This window comes from Melitaea cinxia, chromosome 25 (genome assembly GCF_905220565.1).
Source record: "Melitaea cinxia chromosome 25, ilMelCinx1.1, whole genome shotgun sequence".
NCBI lineage: Eukaryota > Metazoa > Arthropoda > Insecta > Lepidoptera > Nymphalidae > Melitaea > Melitaea cinxia.
The window spans coordinates 3816668-3844222 of NC_059418.1; the positions used below are offsets into that span (position 1 = coordinate 3816668).

The following is a 27555-nucleotide window of genomic DNA, read 5'->3' on the forward strand; positions in this document are numbered from 1 at the left end:
GGGTCGTGGCTATATTCCTCACTGCCGTACCCACACAACAGGTCAAACACTAATGTTGCACAATACGTCAGCCGTATAGCTACAGATATACTGCTATAAGCATGTCGGTGACGTGATGAGATTTGACCCATCCCATTAATAATATCTAATAAATGCGTTACACTCAACGGATCTCCCAGTAGGATTTTCTTCTGTGTTGGGGGTCCGGAAATACACACAATACACAAACACAACGTCCAGACCACGACTAACATCTATATGGTCGATATAAATGTCTGTCGTGAGCGGGAATCGAACCTGCGACCGCCAGCGCAACAGCCAGTGCAATTACCGCTGCGCCAACGCGTCCATAAAGCATCTAATACGCACAGAACACGGCCGCTGCGCCGTACGCCAGTCATGTCAGTGTCACGAACCCATAACATTTCCCCCTATCAAAAAGTGCCTAACGCGGCTAAAGAAATTTTCACTTCAAAATTGAAACAAGACATCGGCATACAATCAGTTTTCACGTATGCTCGCGTTAGTGGAAGTGGAGGTGGTGGGGGTGGTGGTTACCGGAAGCTGACACTGAGCTGGCGGCTGGTGGGCTGATACTCCATGCAGTCGCTGTTGTTGAGGATGTCGCCGCACTCCGCCGGCGCCTCGCTGGGCTCGTTCACCGAGTCGTTCTTGAGCAGCTGCTGCGCCTGCTGCTCCGAGATGATCACCACCTGCGGGCACAGCGCACAGAAGTTAAGTGCCTAACAATCACGTATGTAATAGTAATCTAATTTAAAAAAATAGGATGAATTAACTATAATAACGACTTTCAATAGGAATCGGACATTAACTCTCTCTCTTGTCGGTCCCTCATGTCTGAGGATCGTGGTCAGCATCCGGGTTGCATCTGGAGCGGATGATGTGCCTCCACCGGTCTCTGTCCATGGCGTCTCTTACGACCGTGTATAACTTAGTGGCAGATGAGTTCTTGATCTGGTCTACCCATCTCGTTGGTGAACGACCGCGCGATCTTTTGCCGACTTTTTGACATTAACAGTCCGTTACAAAAACGAATCGTTTTCTTGTTACAAATAATTTTATAGACAAAGCAAATTTTTCGGTTTAAGAACATACTAATGACTAGCATCCCACGCACGGGTCAATCACACAATCAATCACAGCAGTCTTTTGCAGTCCACTATTGGACATAGGCCTCAACAAGTTCACGCCAAAAATGGCGTGAACTCGTGTGTTTTGCCCATAGTCACCACGCTGGGCAGGCGGGTTGGTGACCGCAGGGCTGGCATTGTCGCACCGAAGACGCTGCTGCCCATTTTCGGCCTGTGTATTTCAAAGCCAGCAGTTGGATGCTTATCCCGCCATCGGTTGGCTTTTAGGTTCCAAGGTGGTAGTAGTATCCCTTAATCGCCTCTTATGACACCCACATGAAGGGAGGGGTGGCTATATTCTTAATGCCGTAACCACACAGCGCGGGTATTTAATAAAAAAATCCATACCTTCCCAACAGTGAAAGAAATTTTCAAATCGGTCCGGTAGTTTCGAAGCCTATTCAATTCAAACAAACGAACATTCAAATCTTTCCTCATTATGATTTAGTATAGATAAAGATGATTGGATTTAACGGCGCTGTATTTATATATTATTATTATTATTCTTTATTACACTTAAAAAAAACATAATCACAAATCATTTGTACAGGGGATGTTGGCAAGGGCGAACTTATCTCTAAAAGAGATCTCTACCAGTCTACCCATGGTGCTGAGAAATGATGTTTCCGCGGGACTCATAAGCGCAGGAGTGATAAAGTAAAAAAAAACTGAACAAAAAGGTTAAAAAAACCATGTACTTATTTTATAATATATACATTTAAAGTTCACATGTACATATACATACATAGATACATACATAGATACATACATACACACACACACACATCCATACATACATACATATATACATACATATTCAAATACATACATTGAGAGTACAACAGTTATGAGAGGATTACTGTAGGATTTCAATAATTTCATAATTAAACACATTTTTATAAAGAGTGACTGCGTAGTTTCTTGCCGGTTCTTCTCTCCACAATCTACATTCCGAATCGGTGGTCGCTTCTCTTTTACTACAATAAGTACTTAACTAAAACAAATATAATATTATTTTCTAAAACGACATTTCTAAAATGCTTTTGAAGCCTACCTAGATAATTCTATTTTTAACCGACTTCAAAAAAGAGGAAGTTCTGAATTAGACTATATTTTTTATTTGTTATACCATAAGTTTTTACTGGGAGGACCGATTCTGATGATCATTTTTTAACCGAAAGGTGATGCTTGTCATATGGTCAAAACCCTTCGTTAGCAAAACAAATCGTCTTCTGAATAGAGAAACCGGGCAATAACCTACCGTAACTTTGGGCGGAGTCATATGCACGTTGAGTTGCCCACCCACCAGAAGACGAACCGTAGCCGTGAACCTGTAACATGTACAGGTCGGTACTTGCATTCCATAAATAAATAGCGTTCATGGTAAGGTATTTAAATATGGTGATTTTGGGTCTCTTTTAGACCACACGACTAAAATAAAACTTGCTTAGCTCCATCTACATGTATGTATATATGAGATAAAGGGAGACAGTAAATGTGAGCTCGCATCATCATCATCGCATTCACCAACTTACTCCTTAAGTCATGCATGCGTAAAGAAGTTTTACTTCAAAAGTACAGTTAACTGTTTGCTCACCGAGTATACGTTTTCATAACTTGCGGAGGCTGCTTCTCAATTACGAACGTAGATGTCACCAGCATCGACAATAAGCTTGTTACCTGGAACAGGGAATTAGTTCTCCAATTAGCTATTTACTAAATTTCATCTTAACCATGTTGAATATGGCAATGTTGATACGACTAGCCCGTTGGCGGAGTTTGTAATGACCCTGCTTTCTGCTCCGATGGTTGTGGGTTCGATTCCCACCCCGAGTCTGGGTTTAACATATATATATATATATATATATATTATTTATAAGTATGTTTATCGAAAAAAAAAATAAGCAGTCGGCTTTTACCTATAACACAAGCATTAAGTTGGTTGCTTTAGAAACAGATGACCGTCTGTTTATTGTGTAGATATTTATTTATTTATTATTTATTTATACATTTAGTTAAGGTTGTCTATACTGAGTTATTGTTGATTTATGGGTTGGTAAAACTGTGTCCGTTACTTTTGATCAGTTTAATTCTTAAGAATCACGTCAGTGTGGGTAATGTTCTGGAAATACTCTCTTTGCTTTGTAACTTTGTATTAACTAAAGATTTTGACTTATATGCTGTTTTTATTGGGTTTTAAAAAAGGGTTTTTGAATTAAATCGGAGATGAAGATGAATAATAATAACGGCAATATGCTCAAGCTGGAAGGATCCAGAAATTAGAATATCTACAAATTTCAAACGATGGTATTGTTGAGATGCAACGGTTTGGCAAGGGAAAATGTGTGAAGCCCGCAAATACATCAGAAAAACCGGCATGGGAAAGTGAGGATGGAGTGGATGGAAGAGGCCATGTTACACGTCATTACATGCATGAGTTCCAGTGAAATGTGGAGAAAACTTCAAAGCGTGTACGAGCAGAAGACGGAAACTAGCGTACATAAAATACAGCAGAGATTTTTTCAGCACAAATACGAGAAAGGCATCGATATATCAATTTTCCTATCTAAGATCCAAGAACTACAAAACCAGTTAAAACAGATGGGCGAAGAAATTTCTGATAAATTCATTATAACAAAAGTGTTAATATCATTACCGGATGAATATAAACATTTTGTATCGGCATGGGAGTCGGCACCTGATAATAAGCAAACAATTGATAATTTTGTGACTAGGTTATTAATTGAAAAGGAGAGGGTAAATGGAAAGAACGAGAAATCCCAGCAAACCTCATCCTCATCTGCGTTCGTCGTGAAAAATAAAAGTAATGTAAAATGTTATAACTGTGGTAAATTTGAACATTATCAAGGTCAGTGCAAAAATAATAAAAATAGTAGTGAACAAAACGTAAATAATACGAATAATAATCATAACTGTTACTATTGTGGAAAAGCCGGACATTACAAGGCGCAGTATCGGTTTAGAAAACAAAAAGCTAGTAAGACTGAGGACAAAACGAAAAGTAATGCATTTGTAGTGTCTAATTCATTACATGAAGTGCATAAATCAAGATGGTTAGTAGACTCTGGTGCCAGTGAACATATCTGTCGAGATCGCGAATTATTTTTATCGTTTTCGGGTACTTCGCAAAAATCCGTAATCGGCGGTAATGGCATGGCTATTGATGCACTTGGATGCGGACGAATGGATTGACACGGTCATAGATAATGTATTGTACGTCTCGGAATTAGAAACGAATCTGTTTTCAGTCAGTCGCGCCACAGACAAAGGTTACGTGATGATGACAGATGATATTTCATGCAAATTCTACAAATATAAATAAGTTTGTGCAGCTGCAGAACGAATTGGAAGTTCTTATTATTTGGATTAGCTTTTTATTAACGAAAGTATGAAAATGCGAGAAACGTTAAAAGTATGCAAAACGATTTAAACGAGTGGCACAAAAGACTGGCTCTTCAAAACTTCACATACGTAAAAGATATTTTTTACAGAAAAACAATATCACTATGAAAGAAACTTCTAATCTAGAGTGTAATAGTTGTTTGGCTGGTAAAATACATCGATTGCCATTCGGCAAGAATAATTATGTTAGTTCAAAGACATGTAAGTTAATCCATGCTGATACTTGCGGTTCAATGGAAGAAGCATCTGTTGGAGGGTCGACTTTGTCATACTGAAGGACGATTATTCAAACTTTAGAAGTGTTTACTTTGTGAAAACAAAAAAAAAAAAACAAAAATAATATTAAACATTTCATTGAGATTTTCTTGAATAAAGCTGAAAACATGACTGGAAATAGAATGAAATTGTTTAGAGGTGACAATGGTCTAGAATTTATGAATAAAGTGAAGGAAATGTTTTCAACACGTGGAATAACACATCAATTCGCTAGTACATTCTTGATCCGTACAGCCAAAGAATGGAACTCTCTACCAGCGTCTGTGTTTCCAGAAAATTATAACCTGGGGATCTTTAAGTCGCGAGTGAATAGGTTACTTCTAGGTAAGCGTGCTCCATCTTAGACCGCATTTTCACTTATCATCAGGTGAAATAGTGGTCAAACGCAAGCCTATCATTGTATAAAAAAAAATCAAACTTCAGTTACCCATCGGCTATTTTTTGTACCAATAAACCATAAATACGCTTATAGTAAAAATTTCAGTACAGACAGAAAGTGCACTAATTTGCAAATGTAGTATAGTATTGCTTATGTAAAAGATAATACCCTCCGGAGCTCTGGCCAACTTAGGAACACAACACTACGTGAGAGCAGCTATTATTGCTAATTAGCTGCGATCTGTAGGGTACTTACAGTTTGGCTCCTCTCGATTTCAAGCAAGATATTTCCTGTTGTGCCCCACCGCGATAAAAATTGAAGTTGCAAAGATGGATTGGAAGGTTTTGTACCGTGCTACGAAAACTTGTACAGAAATTCGTTTATATAAGAACCCCGGTATGAAAAAAATATGAGGAGTAAAATCAATTGAACGAATGACCTCGCTACGTTGCTCGTACCGCCATCTATCGAAACCCAATAGGGCTCCGATTGATTGCGTAACATCTTACCATCTTAGATAGATAGATGGATTTGTGCCTATTTAGACAGTTGATCTGAAGGAGTAAGCTCCAGTTTGACTGACACACACACACTTTTTTTTCTACATTTGTAGGATACACACAGCATTACTGTGCTGTGTGGCTACGGCACTAAAGAATTTAGCCACCCCCTCTCTTCCCGTGGGTGTCGTAAGAGGCGACTAAGGGATAACAAGGTTCCACAACCACCTTGGAACTTATGAAGCCGACCGATGGCGGGATAACCATCCAACTACTGCTTTGAAATACACAGGCCGAAGACGGGCAGCAGCGTCTTCGGTGCGACAAAGCCAGTACTGCGGTCACCAACCCGCCTGCCCAGCGTGGTGACTATGGGCAAAACACATGAGTTCACGTTATTTTTGGCGTAAACTTGTGGAGGCCTATGTCCAGCAGTGGACTGTATCGGCTGTAATGATGATGATGACACAGCATTACATCAGAAATTGTTGTCATGGTGGGGCTTGGAGAGTTTTTTAAATGATTTTTCTAATGCTTACTTGTGAGGTTTTTTTAAATTAAATGTTATGTTTACGTACATGAGAAGTAGTATTTAGCTGTGACCTTCTGCAAAGTTTAGGTACTCCTCCATAATTTAAGCTAATATATATAAACAAATAAAACAAAAAATCGTCAGCACGGACCACGTCTTAGGCTCTTGGCTTTACTAGGCAGTCACAGGACTGTCGATTTGTAGTTCGAGTAATAAATCACCCATGGTAATTATAATGCATGATGTTTAATAAAAGGCATGGGCATTTTACAGCCTGTGGATGTTAATTTTAAATTAAAAAAAAATTAAGCTGGATATGCTGTACAACTGAGGTAGTGAGCACTGACCTGCTTGCTCATGTCATCCAGCATCTCGGCGAGGCGAGGCTGCCTCAGCTCGGCCAGCATTTTGTCGTTGATGCGAGCCATGTGGCCCACTTGTTGGCGCGTGCTCCAGGTGAGATCAGCCAGCATCTCGCACCACTCTTGGATCGTGTTTAGATTAGACTGCATCGGCACACCGTTGCCACTCAACTGCTGTTCTCGCTTCCATCTAGGAGGAAAATTTGAAAAACTTATGATTTATTGACAATTCATTTGTGTGACAATTTAACAAAAAAAGTTATTTTTCAGTTCGCAAAGCTATAAAATAAATAAAATAATTATGTGGTACCATGGGACACCAGGTAGGAACTAAGTTCCTTCAGATAGTATAGAAGCAACACAATTTGAAAAAAAAAATGTCGAATTTTATATATATTTTCTAGTTCTTGATTTTCTTTTTAATTTTGTTTTTAATTAAGCACATAAGGTACACAATATTTTATAAAATAACAAACAGCGTAAAATAAAATAAATCAAATAAAATAATAATAATAATAATTCAAATTATTAAGTGAAATAAAAAAACATATGGCTTTATTTATTTTTGTCGACAGTATAAAATTACATAAATAATTTAAAAAAGTTTACTAGTAATATTTTAGTTTTACAAACGTCATATTATACAGTTGTGTGACTGACATTACGTCACTTCCGTTATATATTTTTCTTACTGTTTTAGTATCACATATTTTTCAGTTCGCTCGCCCAGCCAAATAACAAGCCTGCCGTTAGGAACTTCGTTCTAAAAATTAAAAAAAAAAATACCTAAGTTACTCCTTACTACATCAGCTATCTGCCAGTGAAAGCTCCGTTAACATCGGTCCAGCCGTTTCAGACATTAGCCGGAACAAACAGACAGACAGACAAAAATTGTAAAAAATGTTATTTTGGTATATTAGTATGTACACATCCATATTGATTTAGTAAAAAGCGGTTATTTTAATATTACAAACAGACACTCCAATTTATTTGTATAGATAAACGTTGTATGGACGCGATTTCTTAGACAACCTATCAGATATATATTCCTTAAGCCCGATCTCGTGCTAAGTAGAAAGACTAGTAACATAACTAACTTGATCAGCTCCTTATGTAACACTTGGCACTGAAGCTGGTAAAGGTTGGTGATGTTCTCCTTCATGTAGTCGACCGGCTTCATCTGCGACTGGTTTATCTGCACCACCTGGAATATTTATTTCATAATAAATATATGTAGGCAATAGCGCTGTCGTACGCAATTAGCAAGGAATTTATAAGCAACAGATGCACCAATCACGCCACCCAGCACATCGTTCGATAGCTACCTACCCTCATTCATTATATTACTCGAATTATTATTTTGATTCTGATGATGATATGATATTATTATTCTGAGCTTTCAATTCAGAAGCCCCTTGAATTGCTATACGTTCCAGACTAATTATTTATTGGAATATGTGTATTTTGAATAGAGAATTTGGCTTGAAAATTGGTTTCTGAATAAAAAGCAGAAAAACCTTTGGAGTCATTCGTTATGGATCCGTCTGTGTATATAATATATATGAACATAATCTGAATACGTTGTTTTGAGGTGAGTTTCAACAATTTTTGTTATTTTTAGTGATGGAACATCCTTTTTTAAACTAGTTAAATAGAAAATCGGCATTCATTTAAAAGTCAATTATTTACGGCTTTACCATGTTTGTTCCAGTAAATAACACCCGATTGAGTCAAAATTTCGAAATTTAAAATGAATTCAATAATAATTATTATTAATTTTTTATCGATAAAAAAATCATAATAAAAATGTATACCCGAATAATTATTTTCTTTGTACCTCGAATAGAACTTGAAATTAATATTTTCTAATAAGGAGCTGCTTTACTATCTGGTGTCCCTCGACATAACAATGTTTTGTAATATAATTGTTTATCGACATATGTAAAAATTATAATAAAAAATAATCTTTAAAAGGTCGCTATACTAGATTTAGGACTTTTATTTAATACCAATATAGTACGAGTGCATTAATTATTAACATCTAGTCCTACATCTTGAATGTGCCACCATGTTGGATTTAGAATGACGTCACACAGCTAACTATGCATTGTCATCACAACTACGCATGTAAATAAAATTTCAGTTCAATCGTTTGAAGATATACACTTTTGTAATTGAGAAAGAGAGAAAGCTTTTAATAAATAAATACTCACCAGCGCATTGAGCTTCATTTCCATTTCTTCGATCTTTACTCTAAGACACGCCTCTAGTTCCCGATCCTGTGCCGTCATTGGGCTCAACTGTTGCAGGTAGTTAATGTGACCTGCATGGAACAGAACCTATGTAACCTGACACGAAGCTAATAATAATAATAATAATAATACTCTTTATTGTACACCATTAAAAGAAACAACAAAAAAACATGAAAGAGCGATCTCTTCCAGACAACCTTTTAATAATACACATTTTAGATTTTAATAAGGAAATTGTAAGTAGATTTAGCTAAAACCTCCGTAAGCTATCTAGAAGCAGTTTTTACGACCGACTGATTTTACTTTTATTTGTGTTGCTCCACAAATAAGATCATCAACGAGCACAATCTTTGGAATAAAGAATCATCAAAATCGGTACATACAGTAAAATATTATGGAAACAAACATAAAAAATACAAAGATAACCTCATTTTTTTGAACGTGATTTATGATCATATTTCGCAGTAAAATTTATTAGTGTTTAAATATGGCCTAACGTTTGTTTTTAAAGCACTCGTGGTACAGCAGGATGAAAGACTCTGTGTTAGCCTGAAGGCCGCGTATTCCCTCACCGGCCATGTTGACTTTCTGCCGAACCGCCTGCAGTCTTGTTATTAACTGAAACAATAAAAGTAATTACTGGGCGTAGGCCTCTTTCTTCATGTAGGAAAAGTGTTGGAGCTTAATCCACCACTCTGCTCCACTGCAGTTTGGTGGATATAAACCCTGCTACGAGTAACGATCGCTATCAGGTATTTATGATAACAACCGACAGCTTTACGTCCTCTTTGATGCACAATGGGGAGATATTTAAGAACATATGTTCTTATGATATGTTCTTCTATGACGAGACCGAAAACAAATATTTAAGTCAATACAATCTGCCTCGAGTGAAAATCGAGCCCGCGACCGCCGGCTTTTTAGGCGAGCTAGAGCGCCGAGACGCCGAAATGGTTGTAAATCGATAAAAATAAAAAAATATCTTTAACATACACACACAGTCCTCTGTTCCTAAGATTGGCAATTAGACTCCTGTGTTCTAAACAACTGCTGACTGATTTACACTTTTGTTATATTTATCTTCACACAACAACAACAATTTTCTTCACCTTTCTTTCTGCAACTTAAAAAAATTAAGATATCCGTAAGCGTGTGTTAGCAGATATATTTTAGTGGTAGCTGTGCTGATCCCGTGGAAATATCGGGATAAAAGTTAATCTATTAGTTTCGTTACAATCTTTTCATTAGTCTTCGCGTAAAACGGTAACAAACATACATTCATCCATTCTTTAAGATCTAAATAATACTCTCAAATAGTGTTTTGTTCCTATGGTGAGTAAGGTAAAGGAGACAGACCTAGGAAAGGAGGTAGAGTCGACAGCGCGCTTTCAATGCTTCTTGTGTTGCAGTTTATTTTTATTTTATTTAGGAATCAAACAGTACATACAAAAAAAACCGACTTCAATTACATCGACGAGTAAATATAACGTAGATCGACGAAAAAATAGTCAAATAACTACGAGTTATCAAAGATTACTCAAAAAGTAGTTATCAGATCTCAATAAAATTTATATGTGACCACATGACAAACATCAGCTTTCAATTAAATTAAAAATTATTAAAATCGGTACACCCAGTAAAAATTAATTGCGGATTTTCAAGAGTTTCCCTCGATTTCTCTAGAATTTTATCATCAAATCCTGCTTTTCTTATAATGGTACCAAACTAAGGATATCTTCTTTCCAACAAAAGAGTTATCGAAATCGGTACATCCAGTAAAAAGCTATGTGGTATAATACAACGTACGGTCGACGAAAAAAGCGTCAAGTAAAAACGCATTATTAGATATAGCTCGAAAAGTAGTTATTAGAAAAAAAAATTTTTTTTGTCGAAATCGGTCCACCCAGTCAAAAGTTCTGATGTCACATACATAAAAAAAAATACAGTCGAATTGAGAACTTTTTCCTTTTTTGGAAGTCGGTTATAAAAATGAGCTAAGTAGCTGACATATATAAAGAAACTTTCAATTAGTCGTAATAGACTGTACTAAATACTAAGCTTTTACTGTCATATAGGAATTAAGCTTTTGACATCCTAGTCCTATATAAAAAGGCCTCACAGACTTTCGATTATAACATAAGTAGGGTATATAGATATACAAACCTTGCTATATTTCCGTTCCGTCTGCGGCTGTATATACGACGTCCCCATCGCGTTCTGGATGATCTCCGTCTCGAGAGCCAAGCAACGCCGCATGTACGTGTATAGCTCGTGCGGAGCGTGACTGAACACAAGAATACGTTTAAAGTGACATTAAACCTAACTTGATCGTGGATTTGACACTAATGGCTTATTTTTGGTTGGGATATCCACAAGGACAGACATCCAACCCGGAAATAAATATGAGTACAAATACAAATATTAATCCCGAGCGGGAATCAAACCCGCAAGCCGTCGGTTTTTTAAGCGAGTAATCGCACCACTACACTGGAGCAGTTGTTGTTGATTAATATATGCGAACAAAAATAGCACATAATTATGGTAGAATTCCAGGAGAAAAAGAATAATTAATCAAAAACTTTTAACTGGCGGATACCGTCACCCGTCAAATAGCGTTATCCACAAGCATCAGCTTACGGACGTCCACTGCTGGGCATAAGCCTCCTCTAATGTTATCCACGACGATCGGTCCTGCACAGCACGCATCCAGCGACTTCCCGCGACCCTGACCAGATCGTCAGTCCACCTCGTTGGGGGCCTGCCAACGCTGCGGCGCCCGGTACGCGGTCGCCACTCGAGAACCTTTCCGCCCCATCGGCCGTCTGTTCCTCGAGCTATGTGCCCTGTCCATTGCCATTTCAGCTGTGCTATCCGTCGAGCAATGTCGGTTACCCTGGTTCTCCTACGGATATCCTCATTTCTGACTCTATCACGTAGGGGAATCCGAGCATTGCCCTCTCCATCGCCCACTAAGCGACTTTAAGCCTTCTTATGAGGCCCATATTTAGCGACCACGTTTCGGATCCATATGTCATCACTGGCAAAACACACTGATTGAAGACTTTCGTCGTCAGGCGCTGCGGGATATTGGACGCGAAGATTTTCCGTAGTTTCCCGAACGCTGCCCATCCGAGCTAGATTCGGCGAGAGATCTCGTTCTCGAACTTGAACTTACTGTATACTTCTCGAACTTGAACTTACTGTTTTATTGGACAACAACTTCGAGAACAGTGTTACCGATGTGAACTGAAGCGGGTGGGGGTAGATACTGACGTGAAATTTTCCGATTGAAAGTTATGATGCTTTTTTGATATTAAATAAAAATAAGGTGAAAAAATAAACATTTTGATTAAAAAAATTACAGTGTATTTAGAACATAAAAGACAAAAGTCCAGTTTTTTTTATTTTGTTGCATTTTGAGGTTATTTGAAAAATAAAACCTAGCCAAGTGCGAGTCGGACTCGCACACCGAGGTTTCCGTACAAAAATTATTAAAAGTATTTTTATTGTATGATGTAACTCATAATGTATGCTTTTCGCAATTTTTCTTTTATCTGTGTGTAGCACAGACATTGATGTCGTAAGAGGCGACTAAGGGATAATACAGTTCCACTACCACCTTGGAACTTATAAAGTCGACCGATGGTGGGATAAACATCCAACTGCTGGCTTTGAAATACACAGGCCGAGGACGGGCAGCAGCGTCTTCGGTGCAACAAAGCCAGCTCTGCGATCACCAACCCGCCTGTCCAGCGTGGTGACTATGGGAAAAACACATGAGTTCACGACATTTTTGGCTCGAACTTATGGAGACCTATGTCCAGTAGTGGACTGCGATAGGCTGATGTGATAAGACGTTGCTTTCTACCAAATTTCAAGATTCTGAGTTCACGGGAAGTACCCTGTAGGTTTTGATTCCCTTGCGAGTTTCAAAATTTGCATCTTAAACGGCTGTATCTTTTGATTGTGTTGGCATAGAAGTTTGCTTTTTTACACTCCCAAGTGGCAGTAGACTTGAGTATTTGATATGAATTTCAGCTTGATACCTTCACGCCTTCTTGAGAAAAAGGATCTTGGCAGACAGACGGAGAACAAAGTGGTCTATAAGGGTTCTTTTTTTTTCATTTTGAGGTACGGAAATCTAATAACTGCAAATATGTAAGTCGTAGATCTCTTTATTACCTACAACTTTGTCATTTCACTTTTAACCTTCACCCTTTCTCACTTCCAGACATTAAATCACCTGAAATTTTTTTTGTTTTATTTTTGTTATATTTTCCTAGTTTTCTATTGGGTTTCCTCCTGTTCTAATAGCTTCGGCCCTGGCCTTATGATGTACAAACAAGAGTATTATTATTAATAAATAAGCATGTTACGAATCCTGAAGGAAAAGTTTACCTAGACGTAGGTACTTACCTATATTGCATGAACAATTGGTTAGCGGCTTCTAGAAGCTTCATCTTCGTTACGAACATGTCTGGGGACACCATCAGCTCTGCATGTATGGTGATCTCCAGCACCAGTTCCTCAACGAAGCATTGCTGTTGCTCCTCGGGCTCTGGAGTCCTAAGGAGGGGGAGGGGGTCATAAGAGTACTTGCTAATACCTACCGCTCTGTTTAGTTGATTTTTTATACGACTAGATCAGCAAATAAGCGTACGGCTCACCTGATGGTAGGCGGTTACTGTAAGCCTGCAACAACAGAAGCATCGCAAGCGCATTGCCTACCTACCCCTGACTCTCTCCATGAGCTTTGGTCACTTTATCTATAGGCTACAGTACCATCAGGTGAGCCGAACGCTTGTTTACCGACCGTCGCACGAAAAAGAATAAATAAATAATACTATACGGCTGTCATTCCGTTCACTTTTCTCACCTAAATTTCTTTGTTAATGGAAGCTTTTTGTGTGTATGACTCACTTCTGGGCTCGCGGATTGGAATGGAATTTAGATTTAGGCGATCTAAATCCTTTCGAAAGGTTTTCATTACATTTTATTCAAACATAACTAAATTTAATTATTAATTAACTTAAAAAAGGTTACACTTAATTAATATTAAAACTATAATTGTAAGCTCTTGTTCCCGTTTATCTAGTTGCGTCTTATTGTTATTTTCTTATATGTGATTCCAAAGGTGCAATAAAGCTTTAAGAGAATATCAATTAATGCAATTATAACAGGTGTCAGATTAACTCATATAAGTTGTTTCTATAACAATAAGAGTGGTCGATTCAACCTGAAACATACTACGGGTGACCTAGACCTCTTTCTTTGTGTAGGATAATTTCTTATGGAAGTGTAAACCGCTTCGCTACGTAACGAAAGTACTAAATGTAGTCGTACGTAGTCTGTCTGGCTTCCCTTTCTCTCACGCATAGGGCAGCGGTAAATAGGCTCCCTCTCACTCTGACCCATAGGGTTTAAGGTATTGCTCCTGTCGGGCGTCCCGAGACGCACACGTTTTAATTTATGCATAGTTATTGTTGTTCTAACAATTGATTGTGTTTTGTTATCAACAAGAAAATGACTTCAATTAACATCGACTAGAAATAAAACGAGAACAACAAAGTAGTCGAATGGACAGGACACAAATATACATATATCTCAGAAGTTACTCGTCAAATCTCGATGAAATTCAAATCTGTACACCCAATGAAAAGCTATGACGTAACTAACATAATAATACACTCGATTTGAGTCTTCTTGTTTCTTTTTTTTAAGTCAGTTAAAAAAATTGATCAATTCTCGAAAATATGTCGGTACTAAGTTGGACGGGTGTGATATTTTATTATAAATCCATAAGATATAATTTGCAATCAGCTATTTATATCAAATGTTATGATATGGCACTCACAATATTTTGGTTTCGATCCAGCTCGCAAGGCAATGGCGAACCTCGATGGGGAAATGTTCCCCGTAAACAGCGCGCAACTGTTAAATAACATTAATAGAGTAACTAACTATTAATATTCATGTGATTTTTATGGGAAATGTTAAATGTCTAATTAATGAAATGTCTTTTTTTTCTCAATATACATAGTTGTTTCTTATAAAAAAAGTTACTACTACTAAAGTTACTACTTTTGCTCAAAATATGGAGCAGCCCGACTGGGGTAGTACCTCGAACTTACAGAAGATCACAGCAAAATAATACTGTTTTCAAGCAGTATTGTGTTCCTGTTGGTGAGTAAGGTGACCAGAGCTCCTGGGGGGATTGGAGATTGGGTCGGCAACGCGCTTGCGATGCTTCTGGTGTTGCAGGTGTCTATAAGCTACGGTAATCGCTTACCATTAGGTGAGCCGTACGCTTGTTTACCGACCTAGTGACATAAAAAAAAAAACTTCAACTTCAATTAACATTTAAATAAAATATAAATATTGTTCATTAACGTGGGTAGTACAAAATAGTCAACTAAACTCGCATTAGTAGAGATAACTAAACAAGTACTCGTCAGGTCACTCAGGTCTCACTTAGATTCTAAATGGGACCACGTGACAAGCACCAACTTTCGAAGCAAGAGTCTTTCATAAAGCTTACCTTCTGAAGGCTCTCAGGCGGTAACTGCTGTGCTCTTGACCACAGCGACATTGTTTATCTGCAAAAAAATATTGATCAAAGGCATAATTAAAATAAATTGTTATAATTGTGTTTCCAGGCAAACGAAGAAAAACCGACTTTAATTATATCGACAAGTAATACAACGTAGGTAGACGAAAAAATAGTTAAGTAAATACGCATTATCAAAGATTACTTCAAAAGTTGTAATGAGATCTCGATGAAATTTAAATGTAACCACATGACAAATATCGGCTTTCGATTAAATTAAAAATCAATAAAATCGGTACAAAGTTATGCGGATTTTCGAATTTCCCTCAATTTCTCTGGGATCCCATTATCAGATCCTGGTTTCCTTATCATGGTATCAAACTAGGGATATCTCCTTTCCAACAAAAAAAGAATTATTAAAATCGGTTCATAAGCGACGGAGTTATCCCCGAACATAAAAAATTAATACAGTCGAATTGAGTAACCTCCTCCTGTTTTTGAAGTCGGTTAACAAAACAAACAAAAAAAGTGTGTGTACTTATGTACGCATGTACATATGTATACTTCATTGACTAGCTAACTTCACGTTGCTAACTTCTTCGTAGACTAGCTAACTTCAGGGTGTCGGTTTTTTGGGACGGTGTGCGCGCACATCGTAAAATTTACTCTCATCGTTTTTGCCTACCGCGCCAAAAGAATTATAACTTCAAAAAAGGAAAAAAAAAACTTACATTTTCTTACACCCACCCAGGATGGGTTGATAACGTTCACTTTAATATCTGCAACAAAATAAAATAGGTATTTAGAATACAATTTAGTAATTATATTTTCAAGTTAGTAATCTTCAGTAGAAACATCTGGTAGACATTGATCAAAAGGTTAAAATTTTAAAACAACTTTTGAAAATTACTCTTTTATCTAAATTTTAATCCGTAAGTTAAACTTTATAATTTTGTTTGCTCTATTAATTCTCATGATAATTTACACAATTCACTTATAGGAGAAATACATTAGAAAGAATACATTTTTAAATAGCTATAAGTATTACATTATTTCTAGCCGAGCGTGTCGGTAATACACAATAGTTCAATACACGATATCGTCACAAAAAGCAAAAAAGTGAGGGTAGAAAAGTATTATATTGATGGTAAGACCAGTCAGAATATATATTGTCTGTTGTTACTAATATTTTTTCGTTCTATTTACATTACTATTAGTACTATTTGCTACATACCTGTTATAGTATTGAATTTATGTTGCAATATTTAGTATGAGTATGTATGGGGTATTCGACTAATCTAAGACTCCCTTTTGAGGGAGCGCGGTTGGGGGTCGGGCTCTTGTACGTGTATGTGTGTATACATTTGTGTATTTATGTATGTGTGTTCTTATATGCATGTATGTGTATATATATTGTTAGAATAAAAGAATAATACTTGTCGCGCTCAACAAAACACTGAAAATCAGAACTTTTTAACCGACTTCAAAAAAGGAGGAGGTTACTAAATTCCACCGTGTATATATATATATATATATTATACGGGGATAACTTCGTCTTTATGAACCGATTTTGATGATTCTTTTTTTATTGGAAAGGAGATATTCCAAGTGTGGTACTATGGATAAGAAAAACAGAAACTGATGATGGAATCCTAGAGAAATCGAAGGATACCCTCGAAAATATATAAAATCTATATTAATTTTATTCGTCTACTTACGTTGCAATACTTGTCGATGTAGGTAATTGAAGTCGTTTTTTTTTTTTTTCGTTTGCGAGCAAACATATATTACTCGTAAGTATACTTTACACAGCAGAAACATTAGGCATTAAGAACTACTAATAGCATTATTGCATATTTGTAGACAAATCATTCCAATCCTCTACTATATACCTCTATTATAATGACATTAATATGCTTAAATAATCCAGAAATGTTCAATCTTATTAATTATATCATTAAAAAAAATATGTTTTTCATAATTAAATCAATATTGCATGTTCACTATCAGACTTCTCTACTAATATAACTAATAATTTTCCCTAAGCAGACATGTGAGGAGGGGTATCATCTTAAAGGATTTTTTTTAAATATTTTTTAATATAAATAAGCAATTAACGAACACGATTATTTACAACGAACAGTCAAACCCAAACGAATAACGACATATGCCAAGGAGTATTAAAAAGATTACGCACAGCTAAGTTTCGTGAGCCATACAGATAATCTGGAAAATTTCTATATACGTTATAACTACCATTCACTAGATCACACTGAAAAAACAGTTTGCTTATTATTTATGTCACTAGATGGCCCTGAAAATTATCTTTAAGTTTGTGGACAAGCGTCACTAGATGGCGTTGAAAATACATATTTTAGTTTTTGATTAATTTTCACTCATCATCATCATTACTTCAGCCTATCGCAGTCCACTGCTGAACATAGGCCTCCACAAATTCGCGTAAAAAATGGCGTGAACACGTGTGTTGCCTATAGTCACCACGCTGGGCAGGCGGGTTGGAGACGGCAGGGATGGCTTTGTCACACCGAAGATGCTGCTGCCTGTCCTCAACCTATGTATTTCAAAGCCAATAGTTGGATAGTTCTCCCGCCATCAGTCGACTTTTTAAGTTCCAAAGTGATAGTTGAACTGTGTTATCCCTTAGTCGCCTCTTACGTCACCCATGAGAAGAGAGAGGGTGGATACATTCTTTACTGCCGTAACCACACGGTAGCTGTGCTTGGTACAGAGTAAGAAGCTGTTCCGGTGTGAAGTACTGCCTGACTTTATTGAGGATACCAAGTTTCTTACCCGCACTTTTTACCCGACTGCCAAGGAAGGGTTATGTTTTTCGCGCGTATCTTGTATGTATGTATGTATGTAATATTCTTTACTACCTCATATTTCCAGAACCACTAAACGGATTTACATAACTGAGGTATCGTTAGGTTCGTCTTTGCTGGCCAAGTGTTCTTAGATAGGTGACATTAAAAAAAATCAAACATGGCGGCTGTGCGAAGCCATTGTATTTAATGAAAAAAAAAATTTTTTTCTCGAATACTACAATATGGGTATCAAATTGAAGGGCACAATACAAGGATTTTAAAAAGGTATATCATGATTATTATTACCGTAATACTAAGACAGAAATACAATATTAAAGTTTAAAAAATGTGGACTTTGCTCTTTCGCACGCCTATGCCATGTCAAACTCGCCTCCTAGGCGACGATCAACTTCGGGGTGTAGCCTTTCAAATAAAATACAATGGTTAAAAAAAACATACAATTAAAATTACAAATAAAAATTAATAAATTTCCCACCAATTTACAATTACATTAATAAAATCAATAACAAATACACAATACCAAATACAAACAAATAATTTTAATAATAATTTCATTATATTAAAACTAATAGTTGTTGACTTAAGCAGTCACCTATTTGCTAAAGGTCAGGCTTACGTTGCTTTGAGCAGAGTGAGATCTTTCTCCGGGCTTGCTATCAGTTCTCTTGACCCTAAAAAATTACTTAATCAACCACATGATGTAAACTGTTTTAACGAATTGAACCGATTGCTTAATTTGTCTGACTAAAAAGACAAAAATAAAATAATAATTAAAAAAAAAAAACAAAAAACCCGCCTGCGTGAAGAACAACTAATAGAAAATCAACTGAAAAAGCTGGAACAAGATAAAAATTCAATATGCACACAAAGTCAGCGAAATAAATAGAAACAATATCAAACATTTTGTGCTGTACATTTAAAATATATTAATACGATAGTCCTTCGAAACTTTATGCAGCGTCGTAGATAATATGCAGTCGGAGGCATGAAATTGAAGGATAAGTCAAATCATTCTCTCTTTGTGCATGTCTCCGACTGCATGTTATATACGACGTTGCATAAAGTTTCGAAGGACTACCGTATTATTATATTTTAAATGTACAGCACAAAATGTTTGATATTGTTTCTATTTATTTCGCTGACTTTGTGTGCATATTGAATTTTTATCTTGTTCCAGCTTTTTCAGTTGATTTTCTATTAGTTGTTCTTCACGCAGGCGGGTTTTTTTTTTTTTTTTAATTATTATTTTATTGCCTTAGATTCTATGCATTGTCCGAAGTTCAGATTAGACAAGACATTTATGCCTAGAAGATCAATATTAGTGATCGGTACAGATACACCAAAAATGAGAATGAGACAGACATCTAAGATATAGACTATGCCTAGTTTAGATGTCAAGATTATTACAGCATTTCATTAATTATAATAGAATTATTGCTATCATCGTTATCGTTATTATATATTTTTGTTATTAATGGCTTATGGTAACTGATCTATTTACATTCCACAAGATTTAGTAACCGAGTAAAAACTCCATTCGAATCAACCGTGGTAGGGACAAGAAAAAGATAGCGCGTAACGGAAAAATGTGACGCGTAACCGAAAAATGTGGCGGTAATTTTTTTTTCAAATGCCGATATAACAGTTTAACTTCAATAAAGAAAGGCAATTCTAATTGTATTAAACGATGGATTATTAAACAAAATACATATTTACATTATATTCACTACTTATAATTCACAATTCGAGAACTAAATATTTACAGATAATTTTGATACAAATCATGTCCGCGTGGAATTGTGCCAAGAATGTTGGCAGCATTTCTCCGTTGAATCGCTATGCCGATTCTCTGGGCAAAAAATGCACCAGCCCTCTCCTCACCACTGGAGGCAATAAAGCGAGGAGTTATCTCATTTAAAAGATTTTTAGCACTACTACTCCAAAGTCCAAGTGTTTCGATTGCAAACGGCATAAAGATTGTAAATTGGAATTACTGACGAATATTTGTGCCGCTTAGTCGTTTCAGCTTTTTCTACTGCGGCTCCCGTTTTTAAGGCTGTTTCCCTGACATGAGAATGAGCAAGTTCAACACAGGTTACGTCCCATAAAAGCACCCATCCCCTTTCTCAGGGAACCAACATCAATCCATCAGGTATCTTGCCATCATCGCGACTAATTCCAGTAGGCTCGATAAGAGCAGGAATGTCGATGGTGGCAAGAGCTCTTTCTAAGGTATCATTTAGGAAACCGTGGCGAGAAAACCTACCTGAATTGTTGTTGTATATCATCTATGTTTCCATCATCATCATCATCATCATCTAGGTACCATATGTTCAATTTTGATTTTAGAAATGTATTTATAGATACCTAGAATAAAATGAGCTGGACCTAGTGGGTCTCCTTGCTAAATGCTGACATTAGAAAACATAGTATTTTCGCCAAAAACTAGTTTAGATGATGAACGGTAACATTGCCAAACATAAGGGTAAATTTCAGGAAGATATGATGAGACTTACTTAAGCAAGGTTGCTATGTCTAAAGAATTAAAAGCATTCTTTATGTCAACTTTCAGCATAACTTCAGCCTTCATTATTTTTGTTTTTTAAAAAGTATGACTCGCTTGAACTGCTGCTTCACAGCCTCCTTTGTTTTCAAAGCCCACCTGTATTGGTTGAAATTTTGTTTTTAGGGTGGAGACTATGTGCCTACATGCCAATTTAGACGCAAGGCGGCAAAATGTGGCCCCAATAGCAATTGAATGGTTACTAGCGTCTTTTTTGTTAAAGGCACATAGTCTTGCACCGTAAATATGAGACAAAAAAGATGAAGTTAACTTGCCAGATATCATGAAATTACAAAGATTTGTTATGTCATTCAAGAGCCCTGCCAGCGTCAACGGCTGAGACACTCACAAGATATTTAAGATGTTGTTGTGTGATGCCGTCTATGCCGCTAGCAGAGCCACTTGAACGACATAATTACAGCATAGGTGTCTTTTTTTTATGTCACTAGGTCGGCAAACAAGCGTACGGCTCACCTGATGGTAAGCGATTACCGTAGCTTATAGACGCCTGCAACACCAGAAGCATCGCAAGCGCGTTGCCGACCCAATCCCCAATCCCCCCAGGAGCTCTGGTCACCTTACTCACCAACAGGAACACAATACTGCTTGAAAACAGTATTATTTTGCTGTGATCTTCTGTAAGGTCGAGTCTTCATCTTTAACCTGTAAAACATTATTGGAAATAGGTGGATTTGGGAGCAAGGACGCTGGATTCAGTAAGGGATGCTTTTCGCGTAAGGCTTCTAGCGCTTTAGTATCAAAAGGTGCCAGGGTATCACTATTGAAAAGAATGCGAGGTCCATTCTTAAGATCTCCATCCATTGCTCTATTTTCAATAATTTTACTAGAATCAGAACAAGAAGGTCGTGGGCAGTTTTTAGGAATAATATTTGGAATGTCTAATAAGCCATTCTGTTTTAATAACAATAAATAATTGGTTGATAATGAACCATGTTTGGTTTTATATTTTTTTATATTATATTATTTTCAAAAAATAAAACAATCACTAAAAATTACAAGTTCAAAATAATCATAAGATTAAAATCCTAAAAAACATAAAATTTTAAATTTCATCAGACATAGGTAAGGCATAGTAAGGTCACGTTTTTCAGAAATATTTTTTGTAAATAAAACAATTTATTTTATTCATATGTAAAAAAATACAATTTTGGGGCTAGCCAAGACACTTTCAATTTTTTTTTAATTTGTTTATATAAAATTATTTTAATTAAGCTGTTGTGATTGCCAGTTTTTTTAATAGTCATATTGGCGGCGGGAAGTTTAAAAAAATATGCTATATGTAAACCAAAGAAAACTGAAAGTGCATAAAATATTTTAACAAAATATTAACAAGTCAGTACTTAGAACGCCTTTTTAAAGGCGTACATAATAAAATTGCGTGATACAGTTAGAAGAAAAAAAGTGGCGTTTGAAAGCCATTAACCCTAAAGAAGAAGAATAGAATCAAACATCGGTAAATTATATGGACAGTTTGTCATCACTATTTAATTTAGATGTCGCAAGAAATCAGTTTGTATATATTTATGGCACCTGAACATAATACAAATTAGTAAATTTTATTTGAAATTTATAAGTATATATAAATAGAAATGCTAGCTGGGAATCCAACTGCTGGCTTTGAAATACGCCAAGGACGGGCAGCAGCGTCTTCGGTGCGACAAAGCCAGCCCTGCGGCCACCAACCCGCCTGCCCAGCGTTGGTGACTATGGGCAAAACACATGAGATCACTGGCTCGAACTTGTAGAGGCCTATGTCCAATAGTGGACTGCGATAGGCTGATGTGATGATGATGATATAAATAGAAAATAATACTCATTTATAGTATGAAAAATATATTTATCGACTGTATATACATTATTTACAATGTATTTTAAAGCAAAGCTTCTAAATCTCACTAGACAAAGTTTTATCAATAAAATAAGTGCGTGCGTACAAAGCGCACAATACATGTCAGAAGTAAAACTTCTTTGGCAAACTAATTTTTAAGTGTCGTTTATATTTATTAAAATCTAAAGCATTAGATTTCCGTTTCAGTGCCATCGACAAAAACATTGCCGTTTCATCTAAACGTTGCCGTTTTATCCGTAAAAATTTTACCCACATGAGCCTAAAGAAGTTTCGCTTCAACAAACACTGACTATTGTAAATATGCAACCGCTAAATTTTCCACGTAAGTGCTGTACGTTAGAAGCTTCATGTTACATACAAAATCTCATAATTTTCGTATATTTAGAGATAAAATTCAGAACTAAAAACTACATAAACATGTTAGCATTCAATTAAAATGCTAAAAGTGCAATAATATTGCTTACAATCACAGCAACAAAACATGTTGCTAGTTCTAAAAATAAATCTTGGAATGTCATAAAAAGTACATTCGAAAGTAAAAAAGAAAAAAATGACATTAATGAATTAACTATTGACGATAAACATTGTTTTGATCCTTTGACTATACGTGAACCTTTTAATAATCATTTTATAGATTTGATGAATAAAAATTTGGTGACTAGTAATAATATGACGAACAATTTAAATATATCATTTAATAACAACTCATTTTAACACCAGTGAACGAATCCGATATACTAAAGATTATAAAATCTCTTAAAAATACGAAATCTACTGGATATGAATTGTTAAATACATACATTTTGAAAGAATGTGCTAATATTATAGCTAAACCTCTGACTCATCTAGTTAATAGATCACTCGAAGAAGGTAAATTTCCAAACAGTCTAAAAAGATCAATTGTAAAACCACTTTATAAGCGGGATGACCCCCTTGATATTAACAATTACAGGCTTCACTTTGATACCGATCTTGTCAAAAATCTTTGAAAATGTAATGAACGAGAAAAAATTTGAGTTAATTATAGGACTTACAAATATAATAGACTTGAAAACCTCTTCCTTTTTTATCGGTTAAAAATGGAATAATTTACCTAAGAGTTATGCCACTAACGCCGAGTTACAATACTTATACAATTTCATACAATTCTTGCGATTAAATTAGTTTAATCACTACTTAAATTTTAATTTCTTTTCGTGCAACTTGGCGTAAGATAGTAAGGAAAGGTTCAATGAATTTTGATACACAATATGTATAAGTTATATCATCTAATAAACTTAAATTTAAATTATTATATATTCTGTACTGCACTACTTTTTGTACATTTGTACTGACTACTACTTGTTCGACTTAATTTATAATTTTATAATTGATGCTAATAATCAAATTTTTAAATTTTGTTATTCTTTTGGACTCAACGTTACAAACGCTGTCAAACTGGATGTCAAAACATTTTATCAACTTTCGTCAATATGTAAATTATAATTTTGTCATGACAAAGTAAGAACATTTGTAAAATAAACGATTCTATGACACACATAATTAAAAATTTACCTTACAACAATTGACTGGACTTACTCTTATATCTACTGGTTGGAATACCACCCGGACCTGAAATAGTACAAAATAAAAAATTAAAACAAACAAAAATGTGTGTGTACAATTCACACACAGCAGGAGTGAAAGTTTGAAAATTCCTAGAAATAATTGTGTTTGCTCGCAAACGAAAAAAAACCGACTTCAATTACATCGAAGAGTAATACAACGTAGATCGACGAAAAAATAGTCAAGTAACTACGCGTTATCAAAGATTACTCAAAAAATAGTTATCAGATCTCAATAAAATTTATATGTGACCACATGGCAAACATCAGCTTTTGATTAAATTAAAAATTATCAAAATCGGTACACCCAGTAAAAAGTTATTGCAGATTTTCGAGAGTTTCCCTCAATTTCTCTGAGATCCCATCATCAGATCCTGGTTTCCTTATCATGGTACCAAACTAGGGATATCCCCTTTCCAACAAAAAAAGAATTATCAAAATCGGTACATCCAGTAGAAAGTTATGCGGTATAATACAATATTAGATATAACTCGAAAGTAGTTGTTAGATCTCAAATAAATTTAAATGGGACCAAATGACACATACCACCTTTCGATTAAAAAAAAAATTGTCGAAATCGGTCCACCCGGTCAAAAGTTCTGATGTAACATACATAAAAAAAAGAAAAAAAATACAGTCGAATTGAGAACCTCCTCCTTTTTTGGAAGTCGGCTAAAAATGTAGACCATTGCAATTTGTTCGATGGACGATGATCACGATCTCGTGTCATACGATACGCGTCGCTTACGCGTTTTGAGAAGTAGCTTATTCTATCTCATTTTATCCTGTACATTTATGTATTTCTCTCTATCGTGACGCATTTTCGTTTCATCTTGTTTTAAATCGCAACGATTATAAAAAGTTTAATTACAAAAACAAATTGATGAGCAAATATTTTTAATTTCTACTGTTAGTTAAAACTGTCCTATTTGTTCAAATTGTCAACCTTCAATAAAATACTTCTGGCTCATCCGCTCGAACTCAAATACATTTTCAAGCTTGTGATAGATGACTCTTGATACGGTACAGTTTGTATTTGTGTTAACCTCAGTTTACTGAGGTGGGCACAGCAAGATATAACTTGGTTCAAATCTGGAATACTTTGTCTGGGGAAGTACCCAGACCTTACAGAAGATTACAGCGAAATAACACTGCTTTCACTACTTGTAGTGTTGTGTTCCTGTCTGAGAAAGGTAGAAAGTTCGGACAGGTCGTCACGCGCTGACGATACTTTTGATGTTGCAGGCGTCTATAAACTTCGGTAATCGCCTACTATAGGTATTATCTATCTATATGTATAAAGATATCGTGTCACAATGTTTGGTTCGAGCTAATCTTCGAACAACTGGCCCGATTTTAATGAAATTTTGCACAGATATGTAACTTTTCCAACTTAAAATACAGGCTATATTTCATTTCAATAAAATAATAATAAATATTTCGTGAATATAATAATAATTATATTATATAGCACTGTACGAAGAAAGGTCAGCTAGTATTATAAAAAAAAATTATATAGCTAAGAAATCTGTAGCGTGTACGGTGTCATTGAATACCACTCATTTGTATACATCTGTAAATATGCAATATAGAATAGAGGTACATTAAACCCCATGCATGTTAAAAAGGCTTCCCTACTCCTACCCTTGCCATCTGACATCAAAATTTAACGCTTACAAATGATGTAAAACCCGTAACGTTCTTCGGAAGAGATTGTTTCTTTGCGGTAAGTCTGCCTTATTGTATATTTTGCTAGTTTGAGGAAAAGAGAGGATCCTCCAACCAGACGGGTATTGTGTCTGGCGGGCTACTGCCCCGACGGTTGTTGTCGGGTTTTTGTATATATACTTTAATCACTTTGAAAACTCTGATAGCGCGATGTAGCATATGTCAATTTTCTCTAATTACGTAGTTATTATGTTGCGCGATAGATGTCGCCACAATTTCATGTCAACTATTTATTATACACACGTTTCTATTGTTTATTATTGTTAATGTGCTATGCAATAAAGTACAGTAATAACAATACGTGTACTAACGTGTCAGCGGGGCTGTCACAGAGCTGGCAGTTGCACTGACGGTCACGGGTGCGATCCCATTTTTTTGCGAACATTTGAATGGGCAATACAAATACTTGCCTTTGTTTAGGCGTTTGTGCTTGTGTGTTTTCGGACCCTCGACACAGAAGTAAATAGGAGGCTGTTGTGTGCTGTGTCTGAGACGTTTATACAATGATATCGCTTCAGCCTGTAATATCCCACTGCTGGGCATAGGCCCTTTTCCCCATATAGGAGAAGGATCAGAGCTTAATCCACCACGCTGCTCCAATGCGGGTTGGTATATATAAAATTCCCTACCATGAGTAACGATGGCTATCAGGTGCACATGATAACAACCAGGACCGACGGCTAAACGTGCTCTCCGAGGCACGGTGGGGAGACTCACAAGGACTTCACAACACCCAGACCACGGCAAACATCTGTATGGCCAACACAAATGTTTGTCATGTGCGGGGATCGAACACGCAACCGCCAGCGCAACAGGTACAATCCATGGCTGTAACCGTTGCGCCAACGCGGCGTCAAGGTTTATACAATGATATGAATTTACCCTATCCATGATTGTGATTTTATATCCTTACCTTACTTCATTGTAGCGTTCCCTCCGTATTTGTCGATGTCATCGAAGCTGAAGGCCCGAATCTGCTCAAAAAGCTCGCTGTCCATAAAGCTATTCTCTGTCTGAGCTGATGTTGCAGCACTGAAGTAGCTGTTGTTTTGTTTTGTTCCATGTTTTTTTTTTGTTGTTTTTGTGTGTTGTATGTCATTATTACAAAATTTGTTTGTGGTTGTATTGTGGATTGCGGAAAAATTGTTATTTGGTGATGAACATCAGTTGTAGTTTAGTTAATTTTTAATTATATTTCAGTTTATGGGTAAGAAGTTTTTTTCGTGTAAGATATTTTTAATTGTCATAAAATATTGACATGTCGTTATTTGTATCAAATCAAAATGTATGATAGCAAAGATTTCATCAAATCGAATATAAGTTTTTTATGGTCGAAAAGATTGTATGGTGATTTATTTTTTGCCAAAATTATAATGGAATGTGTCATATTGTAATTTTTTTTTATATTTTTTGTGTATTTGTTGTTAATTGTTTTGTGTACATATTGTTAATTTTGTGTGTTTGTGTTGTCGGCAGCCAGCAGCGTTATCGGGAAAGGAAGAGAAAATGCAACACATTAGTC

General features: G+C 36.1%; 1 protein-coding gene and 1 pseudogene across 1 annotated transcript in view; both read right to left on the reverse strand.

Annotated features, from left to right (window-relative positions):
- LOC123666018 overlaps positions 1 to 15464 on the reverse strand; it is a 30912-nt pseudogene extending 15448 nt beyond the window's left edge.
- Positions 15465 to 26947: 11483 nt separating this feature from the next.
- The window catches only part of LOC123666245 (signal transducer and activator of transcription 5B-like), a 44678-nt gene continuing 44070 nt past the window's right edge, over positions 26948 to 27555 (reverse strand). The window contains exon 19 of the mRNA XM_045600421.1: positions 26948 to 27074. Within this exon, the coding sequence (XP_045456377.1) occupies positions 26948 to 27074 (127 nt within the window). The remainder of the gene's footprint in view (positions 27075 to 27555) is intronic.